Here is a 19,783-nt window from a genome sequence, read left to right on the forward strand (position 1 = left end):
AGGAGGGCTCTGGGCGCAGGAAACCGACACGGCCCTTCCGGAGTACGGCCCCATCCCCTCCCTGGGCCTGGCCGCTCTGGAGGGAAAATGAAGGTTAAGCGTCCACTTTCCAGGCAGGGGCCAAACAGGCCCAAAGTCTAGGAGCACCAGCCACAGCGCAATGCAGGGGCTGCGCTGGCACGCGCCCCAGGAGGCCCCGCCCCTTTGAGGGCACCTGGAAGTGGATGGGGCTGACACAGTAGCAGGTTGGGAGGGATACAGTAGCAGTTCCCCGGAAAAAAGGGAGGCTGGAGGGAGCTGCCTAGACAGATGGCGGCGGAATCCTGGAGTCCCTGGGCCGCCTGTGGAACCAGGGCAGGTAGGGCCCTCCCTGCCGACCTGTAGCTGTGTCCGTCAGGGCCTCCTCAGAGGCAAACTCCCTGGTCTCCAGCCCCCAGCCTTGCAGGGCCCCCAACCCCCACCCACGCTAGGCCACAGGTTCCCAGTCAGAGCGCTGGGCGATACTTGAGTCAGCCCAGGTCTGGCCTTGGAGAAAACAGCCCGAGGGGAACTGAGATGTGGGTGGGGGGCGGTGTTTGGAAAGCCGAAGGCCTGGCTCGGCCATCACAGGGAGGCTGGGGCCTGACCCAGAGTGGGAAGCAGCAGTGGGCAGACAGAGGGCGGAGCCTGAGACCGCAGCCCCCCCCCCAACCCCAACCGCCGCCGACCCCAGGAGGCGAGCTGCGTCCCAGCTGAGGATTTATTGGCGTAAATGCAACCATATAAAAACATAAGTTATGAAAAACACAGTCACGATGTGCCCTCCCCATCCCCCCAGCCCATGCCCCTAAAACCCTCTTCTGTGGGAGGGAGGGAGAGGAAGGGGGAGCCCCGGGACCGCCTAGGAACGAACGCCACGGGCCGCGCAGGGCCAGCCGGCCGGGGCGGGAGACGCCGGCGCCGCTCAGCGCATCCGGTAGTCGGTGGAGCAGGACAGCTCGCACAGCTGGCCCTTGAAGTCCAGGTCGATGGTGAAGTCCAGATCGCGCTGTGGAGAGGGCGCGGCCATGAGGGGCTGGGGGAGGCGTGGGCCCAGGCTCAGCCCCGCACCCCGCCGTCCACACGCGGAGGCCCCGCGTGCCCTGACCCTGCCGCGGCCACAGCTCCACGACACCTCCTCCCGGGAGCTTTGCTGTGACAGGCGACACTGTGCCACCCGTGGTGGGGCAGCGAGGAGCGCTCCGGGGGCTGCGGTCCCTGCCAGCCCGCTCCCGAAGCTCCACCAGCCCCCACTTCCCGCACACCCCGCCCTGGACATGCTGGCGGCCAGTCGCGTCAGCGCCGCCCCCAGCCCCAGCCCCCGGCCCGCCCCAGCCCCCGGCCGCGCCTCACGTTGTTCTTGGCGTTGGGCCGCATGCCAATGGTGCCGAAGATCTCCTCGCCCGTCTTCACCGTCAGGTAGTCCTCCATGTAGAACACCGTCTGCTTCCAGTGCGTGTACGGGGACTCGGGGCCTGGGGGCGGCGCGCGCTCAGCCCCGCGGCCCCCGCCCGGCCCGCACCCCCCCCCGCGGGGAGGGCCCGAGGCGGCGCTCACTGGTGGAGAAGCCGGTGCGCTTGTGGCAGCGCGTGAACTCGATGTTGAAGTAGGCCACGAGCGCGTGCACGTAGTCGTTCCGCTTCACTTGCAGGCAGAAGGGCGAGGTGAAGGTCAGGTCCTCCACCTTCACGGTGTAGATGTCCACCTCCTGCGGGACAGGCCGCCTGAGGCGCGCGCCGCACGCGCCTCGCCCCCGTCCTCCACGCCCCCGCGCACAGCCTCGCCCCCCCACCCCGCCCCCGCCATTCCCAATCGGCCCCTGGTCCCCCGCCCGCCCCGCCCTCACCTTGATGAGGCAGGCGTTGGTGACCAGCTGCTTGGGGTCCACCACGTCCACCAGGGGCTCCTTGATGGCCACGTCTTTGATGCAGGACATGTCAAAGCCGTACACGTTCTCCCACCCTGCGGGCAGGCAGGAGGAGGGGTGAGCCCGCCGCAGCCCCGCCCCGCCCCAGCCCGCGCCCACCCCCGCGCGGCCCCGGGCTCACAGTGGATCTTGTAGTCTTTGTACTGGCGGTCCTCGATGGCTGTCACGTACAGGGTGGCGCGGTCCGGGAAGATGAGGCCGTCAGGGGCCTGCGGAGGGGGCGGGGGCAGCCGTGAATGGAGTTCCCACCCCTCCACCCTGTCTACACCGCACAGGGCCGCCAGAGGGCGCCCGGGGCAGAGCCACAGGCGTGCGCATGCGCACCAGCCCTCCCAGCCGCCCGGGTCTCACCAGCCACTTGTCGCGGGCATAGAGCACCGTGTTGAGCATGGACTCGTAGAAGAGGCAGTAGCCCATCCACTCGCTGATGATGATGTCCACCTTCTCCACGGGCAGCTCCACCTCCTCCACCTTCCCCTTGATGATGGCCACCACTGCGGGCGGGCGGGGCGCCGTCAGCCCCGGGGCCGGCGGACCCCTCCCCGGGGCTGCGGCCAGCCCTGGTCTTCAGACATCAAAGCAGGCTGCCCTGCGGGTGCGCCTCCCAGGTGCTGGGCCCTGCAGCCACGCGGGGGACCGGCGGAGCTCCTGGCCCAGCCTGGGCTGTGGCGGGCACCTGGGCAGCGAACCAGCAGACAACAGACCTCTCTCTCCCTCAGCCTTTCCAATGAATCCGCTGAAAGAATGCCTCCGCTCCTGGAAGCCTTCGGACCTGGGAAACCTCCTGGCACCCCCAGGCTCGCGAGGCCGGGCCCTGCCCCCGTGGGAGGCCTGGGGGAGCCCTGCCCGAGCTGCTGCAGGCACTGGGGAGGGAGCCAGCGGGGTGTGTGTGTGTGTGTGTGTGTGTGTGTCTTTCACATTACAAAAAAGAAACAAACAGCCGCGGCACCTGGCGCAGGACACAGCCAGGGGACAGAACAGCATCTGCAGCAGCCAAACAGCAAAGGGCAAAGGGCAATGGATTTGCACAAGATGCCGATGAGAACCGTGCACGTGGCCCGAGCTGTGGCGCAGCGGGTAAAGCGCTGCCTGCAGCGCCAGCACCCACACGGGCACCGGTTCAAGTCCCGGCTGCTCCACTTCCCATCCAGCTCCCTGCTAATGCGCCTGGGAAAGTGGTGGAAGATGGCCCCACGTGGGAGACCTGGATGAAGCTCCTGGCTCCTGGCTGCGGCCTGGCCCTGCCCTGGCCATGGCGGCCATTCAGGGAGAGAACCAGCGGATGGAGGACCTCTCTCTCTCTCCCTCTCCCTCTCTGCAATTCTGAGTTTCTCTCTCCGCAGGCGGCCAGCGTGTCCTGCTCTGAGCTGTGCCCTGTGGGACTGGGGGTCGCCCACTCCGCCCCCACAGACCCCTCCTCCTCCGGGGCTCACCGTGGTCTAGCTTGTTGGCTTTGACGATCTTCACCGCGTAATCAGAGATGCTGGAGCACTCGATCTGGGGGCCAGACAGAAGGGTGAGCCCCCGGCAGCTCCCCGCCCTGGCCGCCCTCGCCGCCCAGACGCCCCAGACTCACCCCGATGACCTTGCGCGCCCCGGCCTTGGCGGCGAACATGCAGAGGATGCCGGTGCCCGAGCCCACGTCCAGCACCACCTTGTCCTTGAACAGGTGCCGGTTGTGAAACATGGAGTTGCGGTACGTGAGCGTGCGCACCTCGTCTTTCAGCATCTCCTAGGGCGAGAGCACGCGGCCACCATGAGGGCGCCAGCCCCCCACAGCCGGGCTGCACGGCCGGGGGCGGCCCCACTGCGGGCTCTGAGCCCTGGAAACAACACCGGGAGGTGTGCACCTGTTTTCCTACTTGTAAAAATCAGACCGGGGGAGGAAGCTCAGCTCAGCCGGGGTCTGCAGGGCTCCCTCCAGCAGCGCACGGACAGGAACTGGAATGACGGAGACCACACAGCCCTGGCGCGCGAGCCAAGCCAACACCACCTGGGACCCACAACCACAGTTCGAGTCCCGGATGCTCCACTTCCAGTCCAGCTCCCGGCTAGTGCGTCTGGGGAGGCAGCCGAAGGTGGTGCAAGCGCTTGGGCCCCGCCTCCCACGTGGGAGACCTGGGTGGGGTCCAGGCTCCTGGTCTCGGCCGGCCCAGCCCTGGCCTGTGGGGAGTGAACCAGCAAACGGAGGCTTTCTTTCCCTGTCACTCTGCTTTTCAAATTAATAAGATGAATTAAAACAGGGGAAAGAGTATAAGCACAGGGTGGGTGTCTGCCACAGCACGGCCGCGCCTGGGGGCGTCCCTGCTCCGCCCCCACAGCCCAGGCAGGTAGCAGGTGACTCGTGGGAGACCTGGGTGGAGCTCCTGGCTCCCAGCGTCAGCCTGGCCCAGCCCTGGCGCTTAGGAGCATTTGATGGGACATCTCTGTCTCTCTGCCTTCGCCAGAGACTTTAAAAGATTTTTAAAATGTAGATTTAAGAAAAATACATCTATATGAACAACGCAATTTTATAATAAGAAAAGCAGGGCTGGTGCCGCGGCTCACTAGGCTAATCCTCCACCTAGCGGCGCCGGCACACCGGGTTCTAGTCCCGGTCGGGGCGCCGGATTCTGTCCCGGTTGCTCCTCTTCCAGGCCAGCTCTCTGCTGTGGCCCGGGAGTGCAGTGGAGGATGGCCCAAGTGCTTGGGCCCTGCACCCCATGGAGACCAGGAGGAAGCTCCTGGCTTTGGATCGGCACAGCGCCGGCCGTTTGGGGGATGAACCTAGGGAAGGAAGACCTTTCTCTCTGTCTCTCACTGTCTACTCTACCTGTCAAAAAAAAAAAAAAAAAAAAAAAGCAAGCAGCCAAGGGAGAAACGTCCTGGAATGTCACCCCAGCTGCATGGTCTCTCGGTGAAACGGACTCGGAAGCCACGGGGGCTGGGGCGCAGTCCCACTGCCGGTCACTAGAGGGCGGCAGAGACCGGCAGGCCCGGCAGGCCGTGACCTCCGTGGCGGGCTCAGGCACGCATGCGCGCGCGCCCACCCAGGCTCGGGTCCTACAGAGCACCAGGCTTGGTCTCCAAGGCAACGGCTGGGCCGAGCTGACCCAGGAGTACCAGCTGCGCAGGCGCAGTAGAGGGGCCGAGGTGGGCTGGCTGCCAGGGAGGCAGTGCGCTTGCTTGGGAAATTCAGCTCCATCCATCCTCAACCCTTAACCCACCCAGACCTCACAGGCCTAACCCTGGGCGGCCCGGATCGCATCCAGGGTGCCCGAGTTCCAGACCCCACGCCTCCTCTCCCCAGGCAGCCCCTAACAGGTGCTCACGTGGGCGGCCCTGGCTCCTGGCTGCGCCAACCCTAGCTCCTGCAGGCACTGGGGTGAGGGAACCAGCCGCTTCCGATAACATGAAGATATGCAAATATTCCTACGCACGCACAGGCCTCAGGGCCGCACTCACCTCGTGGATGCCGAAGTGGGCGTAGGAGTCAAAGTAGTAGTCTTTGGACGTCATGTCCTCGGCGTTGGGCTTCTCGCTGCCTTCGGCCTGGCCGCAGGACACCTGGCAGGGAGGGGACGGGGCACGGTTAGATCCAGGGGCTCCGCCTCCCCGCCTTTCCCTCAGGAGTGTTACCGAGACCCCCGAATCATAGCCGTGACGGCCCTGGAGTCCCCGCAGCCCCCACAACCTACGATCCCCGTTCGCCACGTCCAGGACCCCCCAGAGCACCGTCCAGGGGAGCGCCCGATGCCGCAGGCCCGCCTACCATCTCTCCAGTCTCTCTGCCCCCGTCTCTAGCTCAGCCCACAGCTGGGGAGGGGAGGGGAAGGGAAGGCAGGACTGGGGCAGACGCGGGGAAGGGCCAGGGGGTTGGAGATGGAGTTAAGGAAGCAGCCACGGAACCGGGGCCAGCAGGGGCCGTGACCCTGGAGGGGTTGGCACTAAGTGTGGCGGGGGCTTCTGGGGAAGCTGGTTTGAAGCCACAGGGACCACCGTGAGGCCTGTGGGAGGGGCCAGCCGTGTGGCGAGAGACTTGTGTGGAGCTGCAGGTGGGGGCGGGTCTCAGAGCGAGACAGACTGATGTGGAGGTGCGGGTGGGGGGCCGGCCGTGTGGGGAGATGGGTTTATGTGCAGGTGCGGGTGGGAGGGGTCTCACAAAAGGATATTTACGTCGTCAAGAGGCGGCTGGAGGCTCATCCCATTAGCCAAGGTGGCTACAAAATTCTAGGAGAGAGTACAGGGAGAGAGGATTAGCTACGGGAGAGGCCAGGGAGGGCCAGTCTCTGGGGAGTGGGATCCCTTCACTTTCCTGCTCCGGGCTGGGCGCTGTGAGGAGGGAGTCAGTGATGGGGCGGTGAGAAAGGGAGGGGAGAAGTGGAGGGAGAAGCGGGGTCTCCTATCCCAGCTGTGGCTGGAGAGATGGCGGCCTGCCCCCACCCCGGCCGAGGACCTGGCGTCCGCCGGGCACACGGGCAGCGCCAGCTGTCCCTCCTGCTCCTTGCCTAATCCCCCCAGATTAGGTGACGCTTCCTCACACCCCATCCCCGGTGCCCTGAATAGCTGGAGCGAGGGGGGCCGGCGGGGTGCGCCCCCAAGGCCTCCCGTGGGGCAGGATTCCAGAAAGAGGGCTGGGCACGCGGCCACCCCCAGCGCCAGCACCCCGGCTCCCGGCTCCCGCCGTGGCTTCAGGAAGCTCCACACAAAACCAGGAAGGGCAGGAGCCGGGAGGCCAGCCCCGCGAGGACGGCCCCACAGGTGGCCCGTCTCGGCCACCCAGACCCTGAAGCCCCCACGCGTGACTTCCGGGAAGTCACTTCCTCCACTCTCCCCAGGAGAGTCAAGGGGGCCCCGCGGGGCAGTGAGTGCTGCACCCCCATCCCGAGAACGCTACGAGGGGTGACAGTCCGCCACACCACACCTCTTCAGAGGGGCCAAGTCACAGGCCACGGCCCACCTGGCTCCAGGCCCTCTCCCCAAATTCTCCCAAGCCAGCGGTATCGAATACCACCCATGCGTGCCCCGTCCCGGGAGGGCTTGCAACCACCCAAACTGGAACCTTCACCCCATGGCTGCACAGGGCCGAAATCTCGCTGCAAACCAGGACCCTCCGTCAGGCCGGGCAAGGTCATCTCCCACGCTCGCACACGCGGGAACCCAGCGGGCACAGCTCACAGCCCGCGCGCGGTGCATTTCTCATCCCATCGCCTTCCCGGCCAACACTCTCCCTCCGCCCACCCTGGAGGGCTCCAACGGGGAGGTGGGCTTGCGGACACGCCCATGAAGAAGGTCCCTCCCACACGCCGAGAACTGGCCACCAGGGGGTGCGCGGCGCCCTATCGGGGAGATCTCCATCTAGGTGCCCCCCCACCGCACAGGGAGGTCACAGGGGCATGACCCATCCCCCAGCTCCCGAAGCCCCGGCCCGGGGAGAGCCCGGGGGCAGAGGAGGAGCTGGGGGGGCGCTGCAATTCTCCATCTCTCTCCCACGCCGCGCGGAGGTCCCTGGCCCCGTGTGCAGGGGGGACCAGCGCCGCCCCCCAAGACTCCTTCCGAGGGGCCGGTCAGCAGGCACACCCCACCCCAGCGCGTGCAACCCGGTCCCCGGGGAGCAGCCCTGGAGGGGCTCTGCGAGGGGGTCGGAGGCTCCCACCGGACCCCCTCCTCCGGGCGGGGGCGGGGCCTTTGTCCCGCACGTGGAGTCCGCCGGGCCACCGGGATCGGCACACCCCCTCCCCACCCACCGCGCCGCAGCCACGTGGGGGCCCGGCCGGAAGCGCCCCCGGCCCTCCTCCACGTGGGAGGGGGGATGAGCCCCTCGGCTCAGCCGGGTATCGAAGGCCCCAGAAAGCGAGGGAACCCCCCAACTCCAGCGATATCCTCAGATCCGGAGCATTCGCCGCTCCCTCCGCGCGGCCAGGGGCCCTTTTAGCCCCACTTCGGCGACTCAGAGCCCCCTCCCCACCGCGGGAGCGTAAAACGCCGACGCCAGGCCGCCCCCATCCCCGGCGGCGCTCCGGGCTCTCACCTCCATGATGCAGTTCGCGGCCTCGGCTGCCGCCATCTTCACCCGCACCTACTCCTCCTCCTCCTCCGGCAGCCGAGACCCCCCCCTTTCTCCTCACTCCCCCGGGACCGCCTTATACCGGAGGGTCGACGACACGCCTACCGCTACCGCGCTAGGAGATTTCATTGGCAACGGCGGCGGCCCGTCTGAAAATACCGTGTAGCAATTGGGTGCCGAAGACGCCCGTCAAAGGCCAGGGCCCTCCCAGTCTGGCGGTCACAGCCCCGCCCCCTTAAGTCGACTGGGATGGGAGAAGCTGCCTGTCCATCTCAAGAACCCCGTCTACTGATTGGACAAAGTTAACCAGGAGTGTCCGCCCAGCACCTCCTCAAAACTTCCCGGCGGTCCTCGCGCTAAGCGGACGTCTTGAAGCAGAGCTGTCCATCAACGAATTGACCCGCCACCTGATCGCTGCTATTGGCTAAGCCGGAAGGTGACGTCACCAGGCCTCTGGCTAGCTCTGGCCGAGCACGGCCCTCAAGGAGAACACGGCAATTGGCCCACGGGGAGCGAGCCAGGCCGGCCTTTCGGCACCAGCGATTGGCTCAGAGGAACTGCCGCTCATCGTCCGTCCGGTGGGTCCTGGCAGCTCGAGGGGAGTCCTGCAGGAGCCGGGGAGCCTGTGCCCGTTCACCCGGGGACAGGAACGGACGCAGCGCGAGGCCCCGAGGCAGGGAGGGCTTGATGGGAGCCAGGCGTGGACGCCTGTCACCCGCGCCCCGTCCTTAACGGCGCCAAGTCTGGGACCCAGCAGCCCCCTCTGGGCCGCCGGGCCTTCGCCACGTCCCGCCTCCTGCCAGGAACGCCCTCCTCCCTTTGTCTGGCCGGCACCCAGCGGTCAGTGCGGGCGTCCGGCCGCTGCCGCCTCCGGGAAGCCCTCCCGGATCTACACGCAGGCACGCAGTGGAGGCTAATGCCGGGCGCTGAGTGCGTGCACCCCGCCGCAGTCCTCGGGCCGGCGCCTTTCCACGCCCCGGCGGGCTTCCCGCCCGGTCCACTCGAGCACAGGGAGGTTCCCTGGATGACCTATCAGCTCGCCTCCCGCTCTCCAGGGCTCCCCGCGTCCGAGCACCGGGCCCCCGCCCCTGCCTCCCACCCGCTCCCTAGCACCCCCGAGGGCAGAGGCGGAGAGCGCGAGCGAGCACACTCCCACTGCCTGGGTCTCCGCCCCAGATGTCCCACAAAGGCCAGGCCCAGAAGCTGGGCGCCTGGAGCTCCGTCCCGGCCTCCCACGTGGGTGGGGGGCCCAGCTGCTGCGGTTTAGTAGGGACCTGGAGCTGGAGCCAGGCATAGAGGGCGGGATGTAGGGGCCTCGTCGGTTAGGCTGAAAGCCCGCCCCTCAGATTTAAATGAATGTAGCCCCTCCCCCAGCACGCCATTGCTTAGAGGGAGAATCGCTCGGGGAGGGGGGGGGCAAGGCGGTGTTTCCATCTCAGAAAGTAGAATGGAAACATTTGGGGTTCTGCTAAGCCAGTTTTATTCGAGGTGCAGGTCACGGACATTACACGCACCCAGTTTAGTTTGGTGAAACCGCTTACGTAGGTGGCAGGTGGGTGCGGAGGGCTGCGCTGGGCCAGGCCAGACCCCACCCGGGTCTCCCAGGCCATCCTGCAGGGAGCTTGACATGGGGAGGCGGCCCCACCCGCTACGCCACAGCGCCAGCCCCTGTGGCAGGCCTGTTTGGGCCTGGCGGGCCCAGACGAGCCTGGAGAAGTCCACGTGGGTCTCCCAGGGGGTGGCAGGGACCTGGGTGTCCGGGTCACTGCCCCAGCATGCATGCAGAGCTGGATAAAGTAGAGGAGCTGGGACTTGAGCTGGCACTCCGGAAAGTTCTGGCAGGAGGCACCCCTTGTGCACCCCGCCACCATCAGCGGGCACTTTGCACGCGCCCGCCCCTGGGAGCCAGCACCTGGGTTTTCCCGAGGGCGCCGCACAGCCTTCCAGGCCGGAAGTCGAGCTCACCCCCGGAAGAAACAAAGTTGAAAACGCAGGACACAAAGTAGCGGCTGCAGGCCCGACACAAAGTGCCCGCTTGCGGCCCCCAGGCCCCGCCCTCCCCGGGAACCCAGCTCTGCTCTGGGAAATCGGCTTGGCCACCAGGGAGCTCCAGACCGCACTGTGCCGGAAGCCCAGGCTTTGACACATTCTGGGGCGGGCGCTGGCCCGAAAATAGCCGGAAAGCCACTGCCCTACAGGTAGAGGAGAAACCAGGAGAAAGGTTGGGGGGCAGAGTCCTGGATCCCCAGGAAGGCGGACGGTCACTTCCCTCAGGGGCTGACCCAGCTCAGTGCCGGGCCGGAAGCGCCCACAGATGCCCTCCGACACCGGCCCGGCCTGCAGCTCGCGGGTTCCGCCGGGAGCATCCCCAGAACGGCCGCCCGGTCTGGACCCCACGCCGGCACTGAGCCAAACCTCTACTCAGAACTTCCTTCTCCAGGGAAAGGACAGACAACGAAATGTCTTTTGACCTTTTTAATAAGAAAAGTGTTTAAACAAATTCTTTTTTTTTGGCAAAAACAGGTAGGGCAGCCACCACCCCACCGCCCTGAGTGGAAGAGGAAGGCTTGGAGAGCCCACGGCGAAGGCAGGGGCGTGAGGTCCAGTCCGGCAACGCTTTCGGGGAAGAGCTCAGTCCAAGGGCAAGTTCAAGTCCACGGGGGAACCGGCCAGGATGCCCTCCTGGAGGAGAAATGCAGCCCGTGAGCACAGCCCAGTGAGGCCGCAGCCAGAGGGAGGCGCGGCAGAGACCCAGCGGCCGGCACAGCCCTGGCACTGTAACCCCTGGGGTTGTGACTGTGTCCAAATCTCCACTCCAAACCCTGGGGAGGGGGTTTTCCTCCCAGCCCCGGGGAAGGCGATCCAGACCACCCCACCAGGCGGCTCTGGGGGGGTAGGGTCGCAGCGGGAAGGCCATCACAGCCCTGGCACTGTAACCACTGGGGTTGTGCCTTGGGGGTTTTCCTCCCAGCCCCAGGGGAAGGCCATCGGCCCACCCCACCAGGCGGCTCTGGGGGCTGGGACCATCTCCGATTACAAGGCCCAGCAGCCGGCCCTGCTTCTTCCCCCCTGCTCAGCAGTGCTGGGGCCAGCAGGCCTCACTCCTAACTGGGCCACCTCCGGTCCCCTCCGCTCCTGAGTGGGTCCCCGCGGGGCCCTCCGCGTGGCCGTGCGAGGCGGTGGGGGCGAGTGGGAGCTCGTCAGGTCACTGGGAGTGCACGTAGGCGGGCAGTTCCGCGGGACGAGCTTGGTCCTCGCGAGAGGGCGGACAGGAGCGCCAGGGCCGGCCCCGCAGTGCCCTAATCGCATCTGGCGCGGCCCGCTAAGGTCTTAGCCAGGGAGATTGGGGAAACCGGTGCTGTGGCCCACAAGGCCGGCAAGACTGTTGCTCACGATGCACCCAGCCTCAGGTATTTTGCTGTAGCAATGGAAATGGACGAACACAGGCGCCGCCTGCCCCGTCCCCAGGAGCTCAGTGCCTCTGCGCAGCTGCCCGGGCCGCATCCCTGCCTCGCCCGGCCCATTCGCCCGTCTCCTCCGCTGCCCTCCCCCACTCTGCCTCCAGGGGGCGCCTGTCAACCTCCCACTGGTCGCTTCCCTCGCAGCAGCCGCGGCTCAGAGGCCTGCAGGGTGTGAGTGCCCCTGCTACTCTCTCCTCGCCCCTGTGCACACCCCGCTCCAGCCCTACCGGCCTCTTCCTCCCCGTACCCCACTCCTGCCGATCTGGGAAGCAATGGCTACACTCGCAGAGCCTGGCCCGGGCTGGAGACCAAGCCCGCCCTGACCGGGCACTGCAGACAAGGCCGCGAGCGGCAGGCGGGGAGGGAACAGGAGCGGAGGGAGGCGGCCTCCGACTCAAGTGGGGACAGGGAAAGGCGGCACGGGGTGACAGGGGAGCAGACCAGGAGGGGCGAGGGGGCGAGGCAGGGGCTCCCCGGGATGGGCGTTCGTGCGGAGGTGGCCGGCGGGACAGCCGCAGCCGGTGAGCACACAAATGCCCACGGCGCCCACAGCGCCCCGGGGAGGCGGCACCACCGCTCTGCCCACGCTGGAGCCGCAGAAGCCCGGGGCGGAGGAGGGGCAGTCACTCATCTGGGGCTCAACCCTGAGTCTACACGGGGGTCCGGGCAGGCGGCGCGTGGGCAAGGACACTTGGAGGGGCAGGGACGTGGGAGGACGCCGCCCCCACCCGGCTCACCCAGCCCCCGTGCGCCTGGATCCAGGGTGCGAAGCTGTGCACATGCTCCACGCTCAGCCCCGCCAGCGTGCCCCCGAGGTGGGCCACGCGCCGGCTCAGCTCCATGGCCAAGGCCAGGCGGGCCAGGGGCTCCGGGGAAGGCGGCGGGGGCCCCGGGCAAGGCAAGGAGGGGCTCGCGCGGCTCGGCCGGGGGCTGCCCTCGCGGCTAGAGAACAGCTCCACCAGCCGGGCGAAAGAGGCGGTGGACAGGCGGGCCAGCTTCTGGCGCAGGGCAGGGTCCGAGGCCAGCTGCGGGATAGAGGGGGAGGAGGCCTTGTCAACCAATGAGGAGACTGGGAGGCGTGGCTCCCTGGTTCAGGCCAGTTCTAGATGCCGCCACGCTAAGCCACACCCCACCCATCGCATCGGCCAATCCCAAGCTGGACTCCGTGGCCTAGAACCCACACCCCGCCCCAGTTCTCCACAGCCAATCGGGCTACAAACCCGGTGGGCTCCCAGGGCCAGAGTCTCCGAGGCCGGGCTAGGGTCGAGGGTAACATTACAGGCCCACGTGCTCCGCCCAAGCGCCTGAACCAATCAGCTTCCAGCACAGAGCCGGCAGGCCCTCGGGCAGCCCAAGCCAGGCCCCTACTGTGGTCAAGCACACCTTAGACCCCCACTCCTCCCCTCCCCCACCCCTTTCCCCTCCCTCTGCAGGCCCGGGCGGGTTTGGGCTCCTGTCCTCGCCAGGGGAGGGGCCGCTGTCACCTGCTGGTTGATGACTTCCGCCTCCTCCTCCAGCAGGGCCACCAGCCGGCGCAGCACGGCCTCCTTCTCCGTGGCTGGGGGGTCCTGCAGCTCTGGGGGCAGGCGGGAATGTGGCTGGGGCGGAACCCTGGCCACCCTCCCCCCCGCCCCGCCTCCCGCAGGTGCCTCGGGGCCTCACCTGGGCTGGGCGGGGCTCTCAGCTGCTCCTGGACCAGCACCTCCAGCCGCTGCGCCACCAGGGTGTAGAAGTCGGCAGGAGCTGGGCCTGCAGCAAACGCAGCCGTGCCGGGCGCGGGGGCCGGAACCTTCCCGAGCCCCCCTCCCAGGGCACCCCGCTACGGACGGGGTCAGCGTCTCCCAAACCACAGAGCGGCTCACAGAGAAGGACGTGCTGTCTGCGAGGCCGGCAGCCCCCCGGGGGCCAAGCTGGAGCCCTGCTGCCCGTCACTCAGCCTTTCAAGTCAATCCATCTTCGTGTTAAAAAAGAGGGAGAAGGCCCTTAGCCTAGCAGCTAGGGCGCCTGCACGGCATATCAGAGTACCCGGGTTCAAGTCCCAGCGCCAGCCACTAATTCCGGGCCCCTGCTGAGGCAGACGCTAGGAGGCAGCAGCCATGGCTTCGGAAGCAGGTTCCTGCCACACGCGGGGAGACCAGGAACGAGGGCCTGGCCCAGCCTGGAGAGCGTGGGTATTTGGGGAGTGAACCAGGAGTCGGGAAATAGCGCGCGCGCGCGCGTTCTCTCTCTCTCGCTCTCGCTCTCAACCAATTTTCTTTGTGATGTGTTTATTTGAAAGGCAGAAACACAGAGCGAGAGTAAGACAATGAAAGTGAGAAGGCGAGATTTCCACCCCCCGGGTCACTCCTCAAATGGCTGCAACGGCCCAGACGTGGCCAGGCGACGCCGGGAGGCAGGCTCTGCGCCGGCTCTCTCCCACGCGGGGCAGGGACTCGGCGACCTGACCCCCCGGGCGCATCAGTGGGAGCCCAGCTGGGCGCAGGCTCTCTGCTCGGGGTGGGGGCGGGGTCCCAAGTGCAGCTCAAGCTGCCCTCCGGTCAATCTGTTACGTTTCAAAAGGATTCCGAGTAGTTTTAGATTCCAGATTGTGGATGGGCCACCAGTAACGTTTGTACCAATATTCCACAATCCAGAAAACTTCCCAGATGGGAAGCCCTTCTCGTCCCGGGCACCTCGGGACCTGCGGACTGATCCCAGCACGCGTCGCCCAGCTGTCCGGGCTCACCGACCACAGCTCTGCCGGCCGCGCCGGCGCAAGGTGGATGGCTGCGCACCACCTCTGCCGCACTGGACCAGGAAGGGAACGGTCACACGGCTGCGCAGCCAAAGCGTCCAGGGCTCCGGCCTCCCTGTCGGAGGTGCTGGGGGCTGCACAGTCCAACAGGGCGAGACCCATGTGGACCGGGAGAGGTGCAGGGGGGCCGCGATCGCTCCCGCTGTCCACCCGGAGAACTGGGGGGCGGAGCCGGAACCCGGCACTAGGACCGCATCCTGCCTGCGGTCAGGAAGGGCTTACCCGGCTCCGAGCCATAGCAGGGGCGGAGGGGCAGGGAGGAAGGCCGAGGGGACTCAGGGGGGGCGGCTGCTCGCCCCAGGGGGCACGGAAGACATCTGCGGAGGCGGCTCAGGAAGTCTGTCGGCTCCTCCGGGGCGGGGTTCCTGGGGAGGGGGACCTCAGAGTGACCCCGGGGGGCCCCTGGGGACAGTCCCTCGTTCCTGCCCACTGAGGATCTCTCCCTCGCTGGACAAAGACGGACTGAGAGCGAGAGGGGGTCCCTCTTACCTGGGAGGGGTGGGGCTGGGGGCCTCGGCAGCCTCGCCCCTCCTGAGGAAGGCAGCCAGGACCCTCAGCGTGTCCTCGCGGAGCCCCAGCTCCTCCGAGCCCGCCATGGAGGCACCTGGGGGAGGGGAGGCTGAGGAGCTGGCGGCTGGGGCCCAAGCCCCCCGTCCCTGAATGAAGAGAGGCCCAGGAGTCCTGGGCCCCAAAGGGAGGAAGGCGCTGAGGGCCTCGGGGAGGGTTCAGGGTTGAGGGACCCAAACTCTTGAGTCCCCCAGAGGGAAAAGTGCGATGAGAACCAACTGCTTTATCCCGGAAAAGGAGGGGCCCGGGGCTGGGATTCCTAGATCCAAGGGAGGAGGGGGCTGGGGGCCCGGACTCCGGGGTCCGCGAGGGGAAGGGGGCTTTCTCGTGCATGCTGAAGTTAGCATATGCCAAGCTTAGCCGTCCTTAAGGGACCGGGAACTACCAATCCCAGCAGGCCCCGCAGAGGGCGAGCGCGGGGCGAAGGGAGTGTTTGCCACGAAGCCTGCTGGGAGATGTAGTTCCGACCACCACGCTGGCACGTTGGGGACCCCCGGCCCTGGGACATCGGAGAAGCGGCGCTGAGGTACCGCTCCAGGGTCCCGGCCCGATTCACACTTTATCCCAGCCAAGGACAACACCCCACTCACCTGGCCCAGCGCCCCGCTGCCGCAGCCGCCTCCCTCAAGTCACACAAACTTTTCTAGTAGGTCAACTTTCCCGCGCCTGCGCACTGGGCCGGTTGGGTAACCGCCCCCAACGTGGAAGGGGCGGGGCGCTGAGTGCCGCCTGATTTGCATATGACGTTCCCAGCATGCCTGTGGCCGGAAGACCGAAAAGGGGCGAGACGGGTACGCTCTGGGCTGCAGGCGGCCTCTTTGGCTTTGGAACTTGTTACCTAGAGGATGTTGAAATTGCTTTTATTTCAAGAGATCGATAGGAAAGACAGCCCCGGCGCGCTAAAGCTCAGCTGACAGGACACAAGCTGCGCAAGTTCGAGCTTGAGAGCTACCCGGAGCCCAGGGCCGGTGGGCGTCCACCCTGCGCGCCCCGACCGTAACGCGGAAGAGTTCATTCCAGAGTGGAGAGGGGCGCGCGCGCTGGCGGGGGCGGGGGGTCGTGCCCGAGCATCGGCGCTGGAAACGGGTAGGGGGCTCCCTCGTGGGGGAACCGTGGAAGGCGGCCCACAGCGCGGTGGAATCGGGGATGCCGGCTTTGGATCAGGAAAAGGGGGAGGTCTACACTGGCCGAGGCGAGGGCGTGGAGGCTGGGTGTCTACAGTGTGTCTGGGCTGGAATCCTCGCTGAATCAGGGAGTCTTTCCGGAGGATGGGAGAGGAGGCCCCCTGTTTGTACACCAGGCGATTACGGGACGCTGCGACCCGTGGAGGGAGCCTGGGTGTGGAAGTCCTGGGCCAGGTAGGGCAGGAGAGGGCCCACGCCCAGGAACCTCCCTGTCCGCGCAGGCGGGAGCATGGGGACGCAGAAGCCGCGGATCCTGCCCTGGCTGATCCAGCAGCTGGACCTGGGGCAGCTGGAGGGCGTGTCGTGGGTGGACGAGCACCGGAAGCGCTTCCGGATACCTTGGAAGCACGGGCTGCGGCAGGATGCGCAGCCGCAGGACTTCGGCATCTTCCAGGTGCGCGCGTGCTCGGCTGGGAGGGGCTTGGCCCTGTGGCACCTGCTCCTAAGGCGACGGGTGTGGGGGGGCTGGTGCTGGGGAGCAGGCAGTGTGGGAGCGGCCCGGTTCCAGTTATCAGGGCCAGAGCCCCAAGGAAACGCATTCTGGTGCCGGCTGAGTCTGGCTTTGATTGTTGAATTCTGGGAGTGGCCAAAGCTGGGGTTCCTAACCACCAGCTTAGGATACACAGCGTCGGGGGCGGAGCTGAGGCTGTCCTGGGACCCGCAGAGGCAGGGAGACACCAGCGGGGCCCGGAAGGCTGGTGTGGGAATCAGTGGGTTTGACAGCTGCAGGCAGGGTGTAGGGGTGAGGCTGGATTATAGGGAAGCTGGGCACGTGGGGAATCCGAGAATCGGGATGGAACCCGGGCGCCAGAGGCTGCAGTGGGGGCGAGCCTTGTGTGAAGTGAGGACCCCAGGGCAGGGTCTCATCCTCCTCCCTGGTGTCCCGGCACCGCTGGTGCCCTAGGCCTGGGCAGAGGCCAGCGGCGCCTATACTCCCGGGGATAGGCCCGACCTGCCAACCTGGAAGAGGAACTTCCGGTCCGCCCTAAACCGGAAGGAAGTGGTGCGTTTAGCTGAGGACCGGAGCAAGGACCCTCACGACCCGCACAAGGTCTACGAGTTTGTGACCTCAGGTGTGCCAGAGCAGGGTTCCCCACGGAGGGCCGGGATGTCCGGTGCCCAGCACCCCTCCGCCACCATCGCCTTTCTCAACAGGAGCTGGGGACATCTCTCCCGAAGTTCAGGGGGACAGTACCTCTGAGAGCCAGGTGAGCATGCACCCCTCCCCGTCGTCCTGGCCTGGCCTCACCCCCCCCCCCCCGGCTCCCAGCCCCCTGTGGCTGTCCGGCAGCCTCGGGCATCGGAGCGCCCACCCCACCCTGCCAGGATTTCATAGCTTTCCTCGGATAATGGCGCCCTCAGCCTCTTGAGACCTCAACCCCTCCCCCTCCCCCTCCCTTGCTGCTGTGCCAGGGACACGCCCCCTCTGAGACCCCCGTCTGCCAGGCGCTCAGGGGCGCGGCTGCGTCTCCCCCAGCCTGGAGCTCGTGGAGGGCCGAGGGGTCCCCGCGTGGCTGAAGTCCCCAGGAAGGGCCGCGGCGCCCAGCTCCGTCTGTCCCTCCAGGAAGACGAGCTGGAGCAGCTCCTGGGCGACATGGGCCTGGCGGCCGGCCCGGACGAGGGGCCCTGGGCTGGGGCTGTGGCCCCTGAGTGCTGCCCTCAGCTCTTGCTGAGCCCTCACCTGGACCACCCCGGCCCCTGCCCGCACCCCGCACCCCCTGAAAACCCACTGAGGCAGCTGCTGGTGCCCGAGGAACGTAAGTGCCCGCGGAGGGGCGGGAGGGGCCGCGGCCAGGGCTCCGGGCCTCACTCTCTCCCCGCCCTTCACGCCGCCCCGCAGAGTGGGAGTTCGAGGTGACCGCCTTCTACCGGGGCCGCCAGGTCTTCCAGCAGACCATCTGCTGCCCAGGAGGCCTGCGGCTCGTGGGCCCGGAAGCCGCAGCCAGGACGCTGCCGGGGCAGCCGGTTGCCCTGCCGGACCCCGGGACGGCCCTGTCTGACGGGAGCGTGAGCTGCTACGTGCGACGCGTGCTCCAGAGCCTGGAGGGGGGACTGGCCCTGTGGCAGCTGGGGCCTCGGCTCTGTGCCCGGCGGCTGGGGCACTGCCACACCTACTGGGCCGTGGGGGAGGAGCTGCTCCCCAACAGCGGGCACGGGCCCGCCGGCGAGGTCCCCAAGGACCAGGACGGAAGCGTGTTCGAGCTGGGGCCCTTCGTGGCAGGTGAGCGGGCGACGGGCTGAGGCGAGCACGGGCACAGCGGGGGAGGGCTCTGGGGCCAGGTGTCCAGGGTGCTGTGTGCACCCCGTAACCCGGGGTGAAGGATGTCTGCCCGACCCCATCGAGGCTGGGGCCCGCCTCCTCTCTGAACCTGCCACGGCCGGTCTACGGCACAAGGCCTGGCACACAGGTGCTGGGGATGCACCGCACTGGCCCTGTCCCGCCGTCAGGGCGGTGGTGGTGGCCAGCAGGGAGATGACCCTCGCAGGCCTCCGTCCACCCAGACGTCCTGTGACCGCGGCAGCGCCCGGTCTTGCCCAGGTATCCCCTGGCCATGTGAGGCTCTGCGCATGCTGGGGGCTCCCCCACACCGCAGCTCCCTGGTCAGGGCGGCCGAGGGCCTAGGCCAGGGAGGGGATGAGGCTGCTGCCCGCACGCAGGTGTGGACAGGTCTTCCCTCTCCCGACCGTGTTCCTGCCCCCAGATCTGATCGCGTTCATGGAAGGAAGCGGACACTCACCTCGCTACACCCTCTGGTTCTGTTTGGGGGAGGCCTGGCCCCAGGACCAGCCGTGGGTCAAGAGGCTCGTGATGGTCAAGGTGCTGCAGCCGGGGACTCCTGGGGGGGGGGGGGCTTGCAGAGGGAGAGGGTGCTCTGCTCTCAGGAACTACAACTCCCAGCAGCCCCGGCGAAACCCCACTTCAGCCCGCAGTTACTCATCCTTCCCCCAGAGCTGTCTGGACAGCGGCAGCCCAGCCCTGCACTCTGGCCCCCTGTGTGTTTTTTAGTTAAGATTTAGTCAGTTACACAGAGAGAGGTTCACTCCCCAGTTGGCAGTGGCCTGTGCTGGGCCAGGCCAGAGCCAGGAGCTGGTGGGTCTCCCACGTGGGTGCAGGGGCCCAGGCACTTGGGCTGTCCTCCACCACTTTCCCAGGCCATAGCAGGGAGCTGGATCAGGAGTGGAGCAGCCAGGAATCAAACCAGCGCCCATACGGGAGGCTGGCGCCAGCTACGCCTCCTGCATGCGTGGCCGGGGGAACTACCCTTCCCAGGGGCCTGGGCCCAGTGGTCATCCTGGGTGTAAGTGGGGCCTGCGGGGCCCTGCAGCCGCCCTCTCCCCGGGTGGACAGGACAGCAGCTGGAATCCTTTCTGTCCTGCCCCGCAGGTCGTGCCCATGTGCCTCAAGGCCCTGTTAGACATGGCCAGGGCAGGGGGCGCCTCCTCCCTGGAGAACAGCGTGGACCTGCACATTTCCAACAGCCAGCCGCTCTCCCTCACCTCCGACCAGTACAAGGCCTACCTGCAGGACCTGATGGAGGACATGGATTTCCAAGTCACTGGGGAGCCCTGAGCTCTGGCTTCCACAGCAATAAACCGGGTCCTGCTACACCACCACTTGTGTGCGTCCTGCTGCTGGATGCCCAGGCCAGGCCTGACCCTGACTGGGTGTTCCTGCTGCTGGGCGTCCGTTTGCCTGTCTGTGGCTGTCCACACTCAGGTGCACCTGCGACCTGGTGAGCAGCGCCGGCCACGCCCCTGCGCCCACAGCTCACACTGCAGCTCTGG

General features: G+C 67.2%; 3 protein-coding genes across 31 annotated transcripts; 1 reads left to right on the forward strand and 2 right to left on the reverse strand.

Moving 5' to 3' along the window:
• Positions 1 to 721: 721 nt before the first annotated feature.
• PRMT1 (protein arginine methyltransferase 1) lies at positions 722 to 8,005 on the reverse strand. Of its 5 annotated transcripts, none has more exons than XM_070063071.2 (12): positions 7,956 to 8,005; positions 6,097 to 6,154; positions 5,697 to 5,799; positions 5,390 to 5,491; positions 3,522 to 3,677; positions 3,379 to 3,442; positions 2,297 to 2,439; positions 2,067 to 2,154; positions 1,865 to 1,980; positions 1,576 to 1,726; positions 1,372 to 1,493; positions 722 to 1,027 (listed from the first exon to the last, which is right to left on the reverse strand). In XM_070063071.2, the coding sequence occupies exons 3-12, from the start codon at positions 5,697 to 5,699 to the stop codon at positions 944 to 946; spliced, it is 1,029 nt and encodes a 342-aa protein (XP_069919172.1). In that variant the 5' UTR covers positions 5,700 to 5,799; positions 6,097 to 6,154; positions 7,956 to 8,005; the 3' UTR covers positions 722 to 943. The 5 variants fall into 5 exon arrangements, with proteins under 5 accessions (XP_069919172.1, XP_069919173.1, XP_008251036.2 ...); XM_070063072.1 differs by lacking the exon at positions 7,956 to 8,005 and adding an exon at positions 6,993 to 7,164; XM_008252814.5 differs by lacking the exon at positions 5,697 to 5,799 and having other exon boundaries at positions 6,101 to 6,154.
• A 2,446-nt stretch (positions 8,006 to 10,451) lies between these two features.
• On the reverse strand, positions 10,452 to 15,531 carry BCL2L12 (BCL2 like 12). Of its 8 annotated transcripts, none has more exons than XR_016224604.1 (7): positions 15,404 to 15,531; positions 14,736 to 14,850; positions 14,469 to 14,611; positions 13,115 to 13,201; positions 12,937 to 13,020; positions 12,190 to 12,477; positions 10,452 to 10,673 (listed from the first exon to the last, which is right to left on the reverse strand). XR_016224604.1 is itself a non-coding variant. In XM_008252812.5 (7 exons), exons 2-7 carry the CDS (start codon positions 14,840 to 14,842, stop codon positions 10,623 to 10,625), a joined length of 768 nt encoding a protein of 255 aa, XP_008251034.1. In that variant the 5' UTR covers positions 14,843 to 14,850; positions 15,404 to 15,531; the 3' UTR covers positions 10,452 to 10,622. The 8 variants fall into 8 exon arrangements, 6 of the variants coding, with proteins under 6 accessions (XP_008251034.1, XP_089175043.1, XP_051696629.1 ...); XM_008252812.5 differs by having other exon boundaries at positions 12,937 to 13,028; XR_016224605.1 differs by lacking the exon at positions 14,469 to 14,611.
• IRF3 (interferon regulatory factor 3) lies at positions 10,511 to 19,750 on the forward strand. Of its 18 annotated transcripts, none has more exons than XM_051840665.3 (8): positions 10,511 to 10,633; positions 16,219 to 16,391; positions 16,902 to 17,070; positions 17,153 to 17,205; positions 17,475 to 17,754; positions 17,838 to 18,218; positions 18,700 to 18,815; positions 19,383 to 19,609. In XM_051840665.3, the coding sequence occupies exons 2-8, from the start codon at positions 16,227 to 16,229 to the stop codon at positions 19,566 to 19,568; spliced, it is 1,350 nt and encodes a 449-aa protein (XP_051696625.1). In that variant the 5' UTR covers positions 10,511 to 10,633; positions 16,219 to 16,226; the 3' UTR covers positions 19,569 to 19,609. The 18 variants fall into 18 exon arrangements, with proteins under 18 accessions (XP_051696625.1, XP_089175035.1, XP_051696623.1 ...); XM_089318909.1 differs by having other exon boundaries at positions 17,562 to 17,754; XM_051840663.2 differs by lacking the exon at positions 10,511 to 10,633 and adding an exon at positions 15,570 to 15,899.
• Positions 19,751 to 19,783: the final 33 nt, after the last annotated feature.

The sequence above is a fragment of the Oryctolagus cuniculus genome, chromosome 18 (assembly GCF_051225735.1).
Source record: "Oryctolagus cuniculus isolate XC-2025 breed Fujian yellow rabbit chromosome 18, ASM5122573v1, whole genome shotgun sequence".
Lineage (NCBI taxonomy): Eukaryota > Metazoa > Chordata > Mammalia > Lagomorpha > Leporidae > Oryctolagus > Oryctolagus cuniculus.

Excerpts from the sequence above, each read along its gene's own strand:
- IRF3 (XM_051840665.3), top strand. The coding sequence starts at position 16,227 with ATGGGGACGCAGAAGCCGCGGATCCTGCCCTGGCTGATCCAGCAGCTG. Across the intron at positions 17,071-17,152 it reads CTACGAGTTTGTGACCTCAG|GAGCTGGGGACATCTCTCCC; the intron begins GTGTGCCAGAGC and ends CTTTCTCAACAG. Across the intron at positions 18,816-19,382 it reads AGAGGCTCGTGATGGTCAAG|GTCGTGCCCATGTGCCTCAA; the intron begins GTGCTGCAGCCG and ends CCTGCCCCGCAG.
- PRMT1 (XM_008252814.5), bottom strand. The coding sequence starts at position 7,991 with ATGGCGGCAGCCGAGGCCGCGAACTGCATCATGGAG. Across the intron at positions 6,155-7,955 it reads CCGCGAACTGCATCATGGAG|AATTTTGTAGCCACCTTGGC; the intron begins GTGAGAGCCCGG and ends ACTCTCTCCTAG. Across the intron at positions 3,678-5,389 it reads CCCACTTCGGCATCCACGAG|GAGATGCTGAAAGACGAGGT; the intron begins GTGAGTGCGGCC and ends CTCTCGCCCTAG.
- BCL2L12 (XM_008252812.5), bottom strand. The coding sequence starts at position 14,842 with ATGGCGGGCTCGGAGGAGCTGGGGCTCCGCGAGGACACGCTGAGGGTC. Across the intron at positions 14,612-14,735 it reads CCCAGCCCCACCCCTCCCAG|GAACCCCGCCCCGGAGGAGC; the intron begins GTAAGAGGGACC and ends CCCCCTCCCCAG. Across the intron at positions 13,202-14,468 it reads CTGCTATGGCTCGGAGCCGG|GCCCAGCTCCTGCCGACTTC; the intron begins GTAAGCCCTTCC and ends CGTTTGCTGCAG.